Source organism: Lipotes vexillifer, unplaced genomic scaffold (genome assembly GCF_000442215.2).
Source record: "Lipotes vexillifer unplaced genomic scaffold, Lipotes_vexillifer_v1.1 scaffold111, whole genome shotgun sequence".
Classification (NCBI taxonomy): Eukaryota; Metazoa; Chordata; class Mammalia; order Artiodactyla; family Lipotidae; genus Lipotes; species Lipotes vexillifer.
In genome coordinates this window covers 1,907,787-1,922,363 of record NW_006778270.1, presented here as the reverse complement: position 1 = coordinate 1,922,363, position 14,577 = coordinate 1,907,787, and the positions used below count along the sequence as shown (strand labels likewise).

At 48.9% G+C, this 14,577-nt stretch overlaps 1 protein-coding gene across 1 annotated transcript in view; it reads right to left on the bottom strand.

Annotated features, from left to right (window-relative positions):
* Nucleotides 1–14,577, bottom strand: part of PLXNA2 (plexin A2) — a 221,551-nt gene that overhangs the window by 191,164 nt on the left and 15,810 nt on the right. Inside the window, exon 2 of the mRNA XM_007451568.1 lies at nucleotides 3,399–4,666. Within this exon, the coding sequence (XP_007451630.1) occupies nucleotides 3,399–4,586 (1,188 nt within the window). The 5' untranslated portion in view covers nucleotides 4,587–4,666. The remainder of the gene's footprint in view (nucleotides 1–3,398; nucleotides 4,667–14,577) is intronic.

Sequence of the window (14,577 nt, the reverse complement as noted above, 5' to 3'; positions counted from 1 at the left end):
CCCACCCCAACCCTTTCCCTACTACTACCATTGCCTGCATATAGCCATCCATTTAAGATTCACCAGCACATCCCTGGAGCCAATGATGGAAATTTCAGGCTCCCTAGAAAGGTAGGTCAGAGGAATCAGCTACCACTTTTTACATTTTCTACTTCTCTTTCTCATCCCTACACCAGAGGCACAAGTGTCCTGATAAAGAATCAGGAAATCTAGATTGTAGTCCTGTCTCTACCACTAGCCAGCTATGTTATCTTGATATACCACATACCCACTTTGAGTCTGAATGCTCTCATCTGTAAAGGGAAAGGATTAGACCAGGTAATCGTCAAGCTGCCTTTCAGCTCTGAAAGTTCTTGATTTCATGGCTTCAGTTTCTTTCCCACTCTCTCCAGGGACCGCTAAGGTTGCAGAGCCTGGCCTCAGGCATAACCCACGCCAGCTTCTGAGAAATGATGACAGAAGCCAAAAACTTGCCAGTGATTTTGAATTTCTCTACATCCCTCCTGACTCTAGAATCGCCAGACTGTGACGGAAATGGTTTGTTCTGAGCCTAAGCCCCTGGGATTGGCTGGCATTTCCTTCTCTCGTCTCTAAATTGTCAGATATTCCCAAACACCTGCTGCCCCTTTACTTTTGCTCTGAAAGGGAGAGCCTGGTGTATGGTTTTCCTTAGAAGCAGCATGGCTAAATGCAAAGAGTTTGGACTCAGAGGTCATATGGGCTAAACTGAATTCAAATCCCTGCTGTGTCATTTATGGTTGTATGGGTGCAACCAAAGTACTTAGTTTTTGTGAGTCTTTGTTTTTCCATCTGTCAAATGGGGGATGATAATCCTTGCTTTATAGAGGATCAAGTGAGATAACCCTTAAATTGCCCAGCACAGCCTTTAGGACAATAGCTGTTATTCAATGGGTGACACTCCCCTTCCTCATTTCTCTTCTGGTAACAGAGCTCAAATCCTTCACCTGAGAGCTCCATGTTAGTCCAGAGATCACGTTAAAATTAAGCCCCGGGACGTCAGCTACCCTCACTCCTCCTTAACGCCCTCTGAGGCCACCAAAATGTCTCTGGGTCCCCAGGTCTGGGACTCCTTAGATTATAAGGATTTTAAGGGGCTCCTCCTGTTGCAGCCCCACCTCCACCTCCACTATCAAGGCCGCAGCCGAAGAGTGATGATGAAGGGAGGCGGTGGTGAGTGAGGGGCTGTTCTCTCTGAGGTCCTGATCCCACCTGCTGTCACCTCTCTCCCAGTGCCTTTGCTGCTCTGTGGTTACAAGCCCGGGCTTGTCTCTCTGCAAGCCAATGGAGCCCCACAAGGGTGTAGGCTCTTCCTCTTCCCTCTGGCTCAGCAGCAGGCAGGAATCAGCAGTTTCCTTCTGACAAGGCCCCGCTCTGGGCAGTGGGAACCAGGCTGGACTCTGCAAGGAGTTAACCCTTGCATTTCCTCTCCACTTCTCTTGATTGGTTGTGGCCATAGGTTATAGAATTTCAGGACTGTAAAGAACTTTGGAGAATATCTAGCTCAACCTCCTCATTTTATAAAGGTAAAATAACAGCAAATAACTTGTTCTTTAATAATTAATATTAATAATTATAGCTGTCATTTATTGCATGCTTATTATGGGCTAGGTATTGTGCTCATACATACTTGCTCCATTTGATCCTCATAATAACCATAAAAAGAGACTACTATTATTTCTATTTTAAAAATGAAAAAAATACAGCTCAGATCAGGTACATCACTTGCCTAAAGTCACACAGTTTTAAATGGTAGGACTGATTTTTAAATACAAATCTGTTGGAATTCCAAGCCTATAGCCTTAACTACTATCCTCTTGTACCAAGCGACTGACGGTAGGAACAGAAGCATACCCTAGGCGTGATTTGTTTTTTGCTTTAAGAAGAGGTTTTTGGTCCCAGTAGCAGACACCCTCCATTTAGGGTGCTCAGAAGGCAGCCGTACGGGTCACTTGGTCTCAGATTGTTCCCCAGGCTGCCGATCCAGTGTCCACAGCACTCTGCACAGAAATCTATCTTAGCACTTGTCACATGCATAACAGTTAACTAATAATGCTCAACTTAGCACGCCAGGCACGGTGTTAATCTTGCCACATAGTATCTGATCATCCCATGCGGTAGGCATTATGATTCCCATTTCACAGATGATAATGGAGAGATATTGTTACTCCTGAAGCCAGGAAGTCGCACAGATAGAATCTGAACTCTGAATCCCAAACTCTTAGGTACTATATTACACTGCCAGCTATTTTTTCTTTCACTCTTTCTCCCATTAGATTATGAGATATCTGAAAGTTGTGATCATGTCTTTTTATGTTTGCACCCCCAGCTGGGTACTTGGGAGATCTTCAATACCTTCTTGTTAAGTGGATGGCTGGAGGGAGGGATGAATGGATGGATAGAGGGATGGGTAGATGGATGGACGGACTAATGGGTGGATCATGGTAACCATGGGCCCTCCTTACCGCCTTGGTGCACTGCACATCCTTCCGCAGCATCTCGACCCTCTGACAGGACAGTGCTTGCCACTGACTTTCTTGTCTCTGCCATCCTCAGGTCTGGACCCCAAGCTCCCTCCCTTTCTTCTGCTTTTTCCCCTCTGCCCAATTCTTTTTCCCCAGTTTTCAAAATATCAGTCAAGCTCAAGCCCCTTCTCGCTCCTCCAGCTTACATATCTACATGACTACTTTACCCCTTCACTTGGCTGTACAGTGGCCTACAGGGCCCTGTATGTACAGGATCTGGTGCCTGTTACCTCTGACTGGCTCATCTCCAACCACTCTTTCTGCCACATGCTCGGGTCCAGCTGTAGTGGCCTCCTCGCTCTTCACACACTCCAGGCATGCCCTGCATTTGCTGCAAGAGCTACTCCCTCCCTCTCTCTCTCTGGAATGCTTTCCCAGATATCTGCATAGCTTACTTTCCTCATTCTTTGCTCAAATGCTGCTTTCTCAATGAACCAATCGTCGTGGGTACTGCCTCACCCCACTTCTGTGCTTTATTTTTCCCTATTTACCCTACAGCAGTTGTCACCATTTGAGAGACTACACATTTTATGAATTAATTTGTCTTGCCTCACTAATGAAAGCTCCATGAGGGCAAGTAGCTGTGTTGTATGGTTCACCTCTGAAGCCCGTGGTGCTTACAACAGTGGCTGGTGGTGTGGAGGCCCTTGATTATACATTGGGAATGACTCCGCGGATCAAGAAACATGCCTCAAGTGTCTGGTATCATCAGACTCTGTATTATGGGGACCACCTGGTAATGTGAGCCTGAGCACCTCTCTCACTTCAGGCCGTGGTGGTCTGCGGGCAGGGTGTGCCAAGGGGTGTGCAATGCCAGATGCCGCATCAGGGGTAGAGCAGGTGGGCCCTCCTTACCGCCTTGGTGCACTGCACATCCTTCCCCAGCAGCCAGTTGAGCTCCAGGTTGCCCTCGCCCTGGTAGCAGGACTGCAAGCGCTCTTTGATCTGCAGGTTGATGGCGCGGATGGGGAAGGCACAGAGGGCGGAGTCATCCGGCGGGTGGTGATACTGCTTCTGTCCTTTGGAGAAGATGGCGAAGAGCACGTCGTCCTGGCCGCTGATGTTGAAGGCCTGGGCCAGCGAGTCCCCGGGCTTGGCGAGGTAAGCAGCCTGCAGGAGGCGATATTCCACGCCGGCCCGCGTGCAGCCGAAGGGCAGGGACACGTAGGAGTGGAACTTGGGGTCGTCCTTGCAGAGCCTCACGACGCGCGAGGTGTAAAAGAGGTCTCCGGCCGAGTTGATGGCCACGCCCTCGGGGGTCTCAGGCTGGACGGTGAGGAAGTAGACGAAGCCCCCGCTGGCGAAGCCGTAGATATAGAAGATGTCAAAGTGGGCGACCAGGGCCAGGGTGTCGGATGGGATCTTGATGAGTGAGGAGACGAAGTCGCTGTGGAGCTCGTAGTCGAGCATGGCGGAGGACTCGGGGTCGCGGGGCAGCTTGCGGCTGGACAGGGTGGGAAAATAGTCCTGCTTGCCGTCCACAGCAGTGCCGATGAAGAGCTTGCCGTCCTCGCCCTCGGAGCGCACGATCACCCCGTACATCGTCCCCGTCTTGTTGACGCTGGACAGGTAGTGCTCCTTCTTGTGGGACGGCTCCACCAGGATGAAGAGGTCGTCCAGCCGCAGCAGCTTGCAGACCCCTTGGTACAGGCTGCCGCAGGCCAGCAGCCGGTTCTCGGAGTAGTCGATGATGAGCAGCTTGTTGACGTTGTTGGTGAGCGTGAGCACCTCGCTGCAGGGCTGAACGATGAGCGGCGGGTAGCAGGACTTGTTGTCCTCCTCCGGCCCCGTCTTGTGAGCCACCTGGATGGTCAGGTTGCCTGTCAGCTTGTACACGCGGTTGATGGCCCCCACGTACACTGCCCCCGTTCCGCGGTGCACCGTCAAATGGTTGAAGGTCCAGTCCCGGTTCTCGGAGTGGAAGGTGCTGAACTGGGGCACGCCGGCCGCCGGGGGTGCCAGCAGCACGCAGACGGCAGAGAGCAGGACCACAGGCCAGCCGTCCACCTCTGCAGCCCGCGGCCAGAGCCTCCTCTGTTCCATTCTGAGCCGGGTGGGGACCAGGAGACAGAGCCTGTGAGCGCTCGCGTATTCCGCCTTCCTGGCTTGGCCCTTACATGGTTCTGCAAAACACAAGGCAGAGGGGTCAGATGGAAAATAAATCCCTGGAGGAGTGAACAGGACTGCTTGACCCAGGTCCCAGTGCCGACTAGCTCTGTGAGGCTCTTTCTTCTGTATTTCAGTTTTTCTATTTTTAACATACTTTCTCCCTCTTTGGGATGTGCAGAGAATCCTATTATCTATTTTGGTCTCCAGCCTTTACGCTGTAAAATGCATTTTTTTTTAAATAACTTTACAAAGCATCTCTATTTCTGTCCTCTTCAGATATCGTTTTTATCTCTCAGAGAGGTTAAACGGCTGAGTTCACCCAGCCAGTTGATCCTGGTGTCGGAACTAAAGCCAGACTTCCCCCACCCAGTCGCTGGGTCTGTCCTCCTGTTCTCTCCCAGTCCAGTGGAAATCTCTCCTGTCTTGTGAAAGCTGGTTAGCAAGGCCCTCTCCCAGGCTCTCCCAGGCAGCTATTCCGAGTCTGATATCACAAATAAAATTCCTTCTTATTTCAGACTTCAAGCCCCTCACACTGCTGGCTTCCTTCCTCTTTCATGCTCTGTCCCCTGTAGGGAAGGAGGGGAGCTGGTCATCCTGAATCACAGTGCCTCTCGCTGCCCCTTGGCCTCGTCCTCTCTAGAAAGAAGAATCCCTGATCATTAGCGGTTAAAACTCGTTCGGAGTGTGAGGTGGGACTGGGATCCCCACAGGTGCTGTTCAGGAGCCTGCAGAGCCCCAGGGAGAAGGGCGGACGACCCCCCACCCCTCCTCCTTGGGACAGGAGGGCATCAGCCACTGCCTCCCCAGTAAGTGGGGTGCCAGGTCCTGGGGAAATTGCTTCCACTTCTGCTTCTCTGCAGGTGGAGCACAGGGGGAGTTGGCCTCCTTACTCCTGGGAACTGGCTGGCTGAGGCCAGTCTCAGCCACTTAGGCAAGGGTGCCGGGTTTGGGAGACGTGGAGAGGAGCAAAGGGAGGCAAGTTGAAGGTCAGGCTCATTGTAGCCACTGCTGGGGCCCTGTGATTATTTAAGGCTCCATGTGGCTGACTTCAGGCTGCCTGCCCCAGCCTCATCAGTCCCCTGGCCCGACTTCTTTCCTCCCTCTCTGCCCTCCCAAGCCCCAGGCTCCACAGCTTTTCCTCCTTATTCCAAGGAAGCTGCCCAGAGGGGCAAGGTGGTGTTCCTGCGAGAGCTTCTCTAGACTGCTAGGCAGCGGGTAGAGAGTGGGGCCTGTCCCATCACTCTGCCAGCGCTGCTCCTGACTTCCGTGGAGAGGGAGGGACAGCGGTGGCAGTGGCGGCAGCAGGCTGTCTAGCAGAGAGATCTTTCCTCCAGCTGGATGGAGTGTCTGACAACTTCCTCAGACAAGTCCAGACAGAACTCTGGCCGATGAGGCAGCAGGAGTGGAAACACTCAAGCAGAGGATTAAGAATGTGCTCCAAGGCGGCTTAGGAGAGTCCTGTGTCCCTTCGCCCCCAACCTGGCTAGACTGGGTTGGAACTAAAACAGATGCCATCTGCAGGATCCACATGGCTTTTGCTCTGTATCTTTAGAAACTCTCCCTCGTCCTCCTCAACTGTGCCTCCCATGCCTGACAGCCACCACGGTGCCAGAGGGAGGCCCCACCTGGCGGCTCCCCTCTAACCGGGTCTCACCGGGGTGTTGTTCTGGTGTGACTCATCAGGTCCCGGGCTTCCTTGGAAAGAGGGAGGCGACAGCAGCATGAGGCCCAGGCTGACCTCAGAGACTCTGACACAGCCCTTCCGGCCCCACGTGCTCACCGGCAAAGCCTCCCGACAGACAGAGCTTTCGGTTTGGAGGTTATTTTTAGCTATGTCCTGGGGCCAGTAGCAGGACGTGAATTCCTCAAGAGGAGCTGTGGAAAGGAAATAACAGAATCCTCACATTCTCCAGCTGGACAGGGAATGGCAGGAGGCCGGGCTGTGCGTGCCCCTGTCTCTGGGTAGGAGAGCTCCTTTGCCTACAGGTGGAGGGCTGTGTGTCCCCGAGGAGCCGTGAGGATTCTAATCATCACCATTGATGTGCTTGGGCTGTGCCTTTTAGACAGCGCTCTGTGAGACACCCTGGCATCGAGTTTGTGGGCAGTGCACCCCACCTCCCCCAGAACGTACATGCACATACATGCTTAGCCCATGGCTGGAGGGAAAAGGTCCCAGTAGAAGAGGTGACACCAGAGGACATGATTGTGAGGTTAAGATCAACTATCTCACCTCCCTGCCCGATATCCTCCAGAGACACAGTTTGAATAAACAGTGAGTGGCTTTTGTTGTTAGGCAGAATTGGGGAAGAAATTTGGGACCTTGGGCAAGTCCCGTCTCATCCCCCTTTTCTGGTAGGATGGGATAATTACAGCACCAGCCCCTCGAGTTGTCATCAGAGTAAATGAGATAACGCGGGGAAACCTCTTAGCATGGGAGCTGGCACTCAGTGAATGCTTAACTTACGGAGTTATTATTATCACTGAAGCCTCCCCAGGAGACTGCACTTCAGGAATCCCGCCAGACCTCCTGACTTCTCTTTTTGCTCGTATTCTTCCTTGCCATGGGAATGAACACTGTGGGCAGACCTTTGATCCCCTCCCTGGCCCAGTGAAGGGGCACAGACTAGGAAGCATGAGTCAGAGGAAGGGGGATAGATCCAAGGTGATCGTCTCTAGCACACTACTGCACAAGTCCCAACACAGCCTCTCCGCAGCCTGCAGGGAGCCCGGCGGAGGTACAGGATCCTGAGAATTGAAGTATGAATGGCAAAATTGGCCTGGTGGCTACAAGGCATGGAGTCATGGGGCAGGAGGAAGAGTGAGGGACTCGGGGAGCCCCGGATTCAAATCCTGCCTGTGTCACCCATGAGTTGTATAGCTTTAGACGGGTCTAGTATCAACCTGAGCCTATTTCTTGATCTTAAAATAAAGGATGCTAGAATTAACCAGTTCTTAAGATTCCTTCATTCAGACAAAATGATACCTTGAGACCTGCCTGCTTCAGCTTCTAGAGTCTGTGACTGCAATGGCAGCTGAGGTTCATTTGTCCTACTGGGTAAGGCTGGTTAAGTTCAGAGTTGTCAACAGAACAATAATTGGGCTGTTTTCCTCTCACCCCTCAATCAGCATCTACCTTGGGACAGACTGCTCCTGGTGACCGGCCACGCAGATTCATTCCGTGGCACTCAAAGATCACCCACTTGGGAGCAGTAGGCACTAGTGCATCAGGATCAAAAGGAGACGTGGTCTCTTGCAGTGCAGGGGTGGCAGGGGAGGCTTGCATTCCACCTTGGAATTCACAAAGACAACTGACTTCAACAGCAAGTTGAGAGCCCCTGTCTTTCCATGCCAAGGCTGATGCTATCAGGTAGCTCTTCCAAAGCAGGGCCCAGCTGGCAAGGATCAAGCCTCCTGTCTGAATTTAGAGTAAGGGGGAAGGGCACCCACCTCTGTACCTCTGACGAGAGGCAATGTGGTGTAATGGTTAGACTCATGAGCTCTGAACTTAGATGCTTGGATTCAGAGGCAATAATAGCTGTGTAAACTTGCTCAGGGTACTTAGCCATTCTCTGATGCTTTCTCACTATTTATATATAATGAGATTAGCACTAGCATCTACCTCATAGGATTATTATGATGAAGTCCTTTAATACATATAAAGCACTTAGAACAATGCCTGGCCTGTTATAAGTGTTCAAGATACATTAGCCTTTATTAGTAATCGTTTATTTCTCAATATTCCCAGCTCTTGATCTCCATCCCTTCCATGGTCGGTCTTAGAATGACTTTGGTAGAAGCCAGTGAACACATGCCTATGATTTTGTAGACCTAACATTTCCTCCTAACCCCAGTTTTCTGCTAGTGTCAACCTCAGGGGTTTTCTCAACGATGCCTCCTTCCTGTCCCTTCTCCTCTCTCCATCTAGTTCATGAACTCACTGTGTCACATGCATTCTCAAGAGCCAGACTTGCCAAGTGGCTGTCCTCCTACCAGTTTCCCTCTCCCCCACCCCAAGTCTCAAACCAGGACGTGCTGCCCCGGGATGCTCGCCCTATCAGCGAAGCATGCAAAGCATTCCTGATGCCAAGGAGAGGCCACACTTTCCTCTTTGGGAAGCAGGTGTCACTAAATATTTTATGTGGAGGGCCTGGTGACACCATCTCCCCGATCAGGATTCAGGAGGCAGGTGTTGGTGACAGCTAGTGAAGGCATCTAATACCTTCCTGATCAGCTGCTGCAGGCATCAGGGGCAGAGGAGGGAAGAAACGACAATTAGGCATTTCCAGCTCAGCTCAGTGCAGGAGTCTTTCCTTCCTGTGACCCGCTCTGTGGCCGTTTCTAGGAGATCTGGGGGAATATGCCTCTATGCTTACTTGGCCTCCCTTAATGCAAAAGGAAGGAGGAGGAGGTAGGAAGAGGAGTCAGGATCAGGATACAATTTTGCTAAACTGAGTAAAAGTTCATGATGGTAGAGCTCCCACTCTTGGACCCACCTGTAGCTCTTCCATCATCAGTTTCCTCCATCATTCTATCATCACTGTCACCATCATTATCACCACCACCTGCACTGTCATCACTAGCACCATCTTGACTGTGACAGTTTTCATAAATAACAGTAAAATATGCCTTGACAGTTTCAATAACAGTAAAATATGCCTATTAATACAACCGCACCTACTAGGTGGTTCACATAGCCAGGATCCATATGGTAAGTATGAGAATGAGGGCTGTGTACTATTTACAATAGCCAAGATATGGAAGCAACCCAAGTCTCCAACAACAGATGAATGGATAAAGAAGATGTGGTATATGTATACAATGGAATATTACTCAGCCATAAAGAAGAATGAAATATTGCCACTTGCAGCAATGTGGGTGGACCTAGGGAATATCACACTAAGTGAAGTAAGTCAGACAGAGAAAGACAAATAGTACATGATATCACTTACCTGTGGAATCTAAAAAATAAATCAATCCATATACAAAACAGACACAGAAAACATATTTATGGTTTTACTAAAGGGAAAAGGGAGGGGAAGAAGGGCAAATGAGGAGTGTGGGATTAACAGATACACAGTACTAATATGTATAAAATAGGATTCACTGTTAAACACAGGGAACAATATTCAATATCTTGTAATAACCTATAATGGAAAGGAATCTGAAAAAGTATATATATATATATATATATATATATATATATATATATATATATATATATATATATATATATATATATATATATATATATATATATATATATATATATATATATATATATATATATATATATATATATATATATATATATATATATATATATATATATATATATATATATATATATATATATATATATATATATATATATATATATATATATATATATATATATATATATATATATATATATATATATATATATATATATATATATATATATATATATATATATATATATATATATATATATATATATATATATATATATATATATATATATATATATATATATATATATATATATATATATATATATATATATATATATATATATATATATATATATATATATATATATATATATATATATATATATATATATATATATATATATATATATATATATATATATATATATATATATATATATATATATATATATATATATATATATATATATATATATATATATAACTGAATCTCTTTGCCGTACACCTGAAATTAACACAATACTGTAAATCAACTATACTCCAATAAAACAAACAAACAAAAAATGAGGGCTGTGAAGTCAGAGGAGTTAGCACCTGTTCCTGGGCTTCACCCCAACCTCTTCCCTCTCCCAGGACAGGGAAAGGTCCATCTTCTTCCCCAGCTCTCCCTTCTAATTAGTGGCACCTTTAAAGCAGGAATTCAAGGCCAGCGCTGAAGCAGACTGCAAAATTACTCCAGCCCACTTCTTTTTTTTTAAATGAAGGAACTGAGGTCCATGGAAAGGAAACAGATTGTCCAAGGTGACCCAACATGACTCAGGGGACAGGCTTCCATCAGAACCTAGACCTTGTGACCAAAGGTCCATTGCTTCCTCTGCTGTAGGCGAAAGAGTCCAGGGAGTCAGTTATGTTCTGCCTCGAGGCTGCCCTGTTTTGGGGAAAGAAGGTGCCTTTTGATCGTGGCGGCCCCCTGATGGGCAGAAGTGAGCCTGGCACTGGGCCTGGACAGGGAGGTGGTGTGCAGGGCAGACTCAAGGATGAGCAGATTAAGGGGCAGGGGAGTGAAAGGGACACCAGAATGGCTCCCTTCTGTGTTGAGGGGATGACCTCCTCCAGGCCAGGCAGGTCCAGGCAGTTGTCACACACAAGAATGGCACCTATACTGTGACTTGGGGGCTAAGATGTCCTGTACCATATGTCTCTGGGTTGCAGACAACCCCATAGACAGGTCAGATGTTATCCAAGCACAGGCAGCTTCTTTTTCTCAAAGACTTAGAAATGCAGCCGAAGGGACTAGAGTGAGATATCCAGGGGGACATCCTATCTAGAGAGGATCCCTGGGGCATCCTGCCAAGGAGATTATGGAATTTTCTGACATTGAATTTTCCTGACAGCTGTTGAGGAATATGTTTACTGAGAGGCAGGGGATTGGTCCCAGTGACCCAAGGAGGCTGCCTTTGGTATAGGATTTCTATGAATTAAAGTCTATGAGGAAAAATGTCTAAATGCACAAGGCTGGGGCTCCAGGCTCATCCCCTGTGGATGGAACGGTCTTGAAGGACCCATTCCAGTGTCATCTTTGGGGTTGTACATGCAAACATTCCAAGTGTCACTCTGTCGAACAGCGACCTCAGAGGTAGTCCAGGCACGTTGGGTAGCTCAAGGTGAATGCCAGGGCAAGCGCAGAGGCCGCGGGTAACACCGACAGCTGGAAGGCCTCAATTAGAGTGAAAGGAGTTATCTGGTATTTAAATAATTATTAGATGGAAGGAGTAATCATGGGTTTGAGCTGATTTTTTCCCCCACTGTCACCCTGATGGCGTCTATAATATATTATTCAAATGCCCATGATGCTCACTGAGAAGAGACCAGAGAGAGGGGAGAGATTGGGAGAGAGAGGTGGTGGTGGGGCGGGAGGGGGTGGGAGAGAGACTCATTTAATCTCCATGTGACAGGGCTGCAGGAGGTACGATTAGTCTTTTTCTTATTTCAGCTGTCACTCAGGCACAGACACCAAGATTGTTATTAGCGTATTTTATGCACGCGATTTAAAGGGAAAAAGGGAGGGGGGGTGGGCAGAGGGAGAATTTCCTACAGAAAATAACGGGACCAAAGGAACAATTTAGATGTCACTGCTATACCAGCTGCGTTTGTTTCATTAATCGAATGTCATTTTTTTCCCCCAGACTCCGTGCTGTTATGTGAAGCTAAGTGGCTACACCTCGCCCCAGAGCGAGAGAGAAGGGAAGTGAGGGGCGACAGAGGAGGAAAATGGGCCTCTGCCCACATGGCCTCTTGGCATCTTTCCTGAGAAAGTGCAATAGACGATACAATGCTCCCCACCCCTCCCGCATCCCCCCGTGGTATGTCCAGGCAACTTTGGTAACAACATCTACACAGTCACTTCCCTCACCATGAGAAGGGAGATCCCCTGCTTGTCCTTCCATGCAATTTTTTTTTCCCACAGGTGGATAAATCAGATCCGATCTCCAATAACCAAGGACTAAGTGAAGGAAATTTGGGGAGGCCCTAACATTGATCAGCAGTAAGGGAAGAACCCATATTCCGGGTGGTGAGAGGGCTGCTGACCGAGCCACTGTGTGTGGCTTTCTGCTCAGGCAGACGGTGGAAGCAAGGCCCTTGCATCCCACGTGAGTGCATGACAGAGATGGGGTCTCTGCGTCTCAGACGGCACGGTGGGCAAGGCACCCCTGCTCTCATGCACCCTCCAAATTCATATGTTGAAGCCTTAAGCCCCGCAACCTCAGAGCATGGCTGTATTTGGAGACAGGATCTTTATAGAGGTAATTAAATTAATATGAGATAATTAGGATGGGCCCTAATCCAAATGTACCAGTGTCTTTATAAAAAGGGGACATTTGGACACAGAGACAGATAGGCATGGAGGGAAGACATGTGAAGAGACACAAGGAGAAGACGGCCATCTGCAAGCCAAGGAGAGAGGCCTGGGACAGACCCTTCCCTCACAACCATGAGAACGAACCACACCTGGACTTCCGGCCTCCAGACTGTGAGGCAATTAACTCCTGGTGTTTAAGCCACCCAGTTGGTGGTACTTAGTGACAGCAGCCCTGGCAAACTAATGTAGCTGGGAGGAGTGATGCATTCCACCATCTTGGCTTGGGAATTGTTCCTTGAAAGAAACGGGTGTTTGTGACGAGGGGTTGGGTAGAAGCCATCACAGGGCCAACACACTTCGAGACGTAGATCTCTCAACATCTCTGTGAGAACCGAAGGCAGCAAAACACGCTTCCCCTTTCACCCGGCTAAACACAGTGGCCCCGAGAATGCACTTGTTCCGTCTCTCCCAGCTCTGGCCCCGGTGGGACTAGAACTGGGTTTTGCCAGCCTCTCACCTCTCGTGCTTGGCCTGCAGAGAGTTCCTATCCATTTTGCCTCCCTGCCCCCTCCTCCTGCTGCCCAGAAGAGTCCATGTGTCACCTGCCAGACTCCAAGGACATAGGGGATATTCTGTGACTCCCAGGGAGTCATCGCCCTCCATTCCCACCCCAGCTCCTTCTCTGGCCTGTCCAGGGACCACTGCCTCTTCACATCAGGGAGGGTTTTCTGGTGGCTTTTTTTCCCCCAGGTCTCCCAGTGGGCTCTGCTCAAGCCCTGGAAACCACACCAGCTCTCCCAGGGCCTTAGCAAAACATCCAGTGTTTGTCGTCTCCTCTCACAGGCTATAAAAGTTTAGAGTTGTCTCCCTGAATTATGAAGGGTTCCAAAGACAGGCGCTTATTTGAAGGGTTGCAGAGGGGAGGGGCTGGGCTCCTTTCTGGGGTGCTGGCTGGGTTGGCTTGGCCAAGTCAAAACAAGATTCATTACCCTGGGGCCGGGAGCAGGGAGATACACCGCCTGACCCTGCAGACCTGCCCCATATGTCACGGGCCTGTCAGAAATCTCCCAGAATTCCCTTTATTATCTAAAGGTCGCCACCCGGGCAGCGCGGAGAGGGCCCATGGTATAAACTAAACTACAAGAGCAATCAATTTCAAGCAGCTGCCGGCCCGCCACCCCTCCCCCCTCCTCCTTCCGTGGGCTCTGCCCTCTTCAACCCCCTCTAGGGGATGGTGCAGCCCAGCCTTGCCATGACTACCTCACCCCTGGGGCAGAAAGAATTTCTGCGACTTAGCAGGGCTCTGAGGCTCCAAGCTGTGGGCACTGGGGGCGCGCCTGCCCTCTGCACCATGGGTCCCCTAGAAAGGTCACCCCACTGGTCCCCTGACTCTAGCCAGACCGTAGGCATACCACCCTCGTGATGGGGTTGCTCTGCTGGTAGGCATTATGGGATTAAAGGACAGGAAGGGGACTTTTCAGGCTCCTTCCAAAGTCTGGCAAAGGCATAAAAGTGGGGATCTAGCTTTGCTAAAATCAAGTCCAAATTTACGTTAGAAGACCTCATGCCAGAAGGGTCATGAATAGCATAATGATAGCAATTTCCATTTGTGTTCCATGACAAAAATAATAAAGAGGAGCAGCTATCATTATTATTAATTATTAACCACCTGCTATATGGCACACTGCTGGATTCTTTGCATACGCAACGGGTAATTTTGTGATTATTCCGCAAGATGGGTATTATTCTCCCCATTTCACAGATGAAAAAATGGAATGTCAGGGAGGTTGAGTAACTAGCATCATTCTGCTAGGAAGCAGAACTTTCTGACACCCATGCTTTCCCCGCTCTT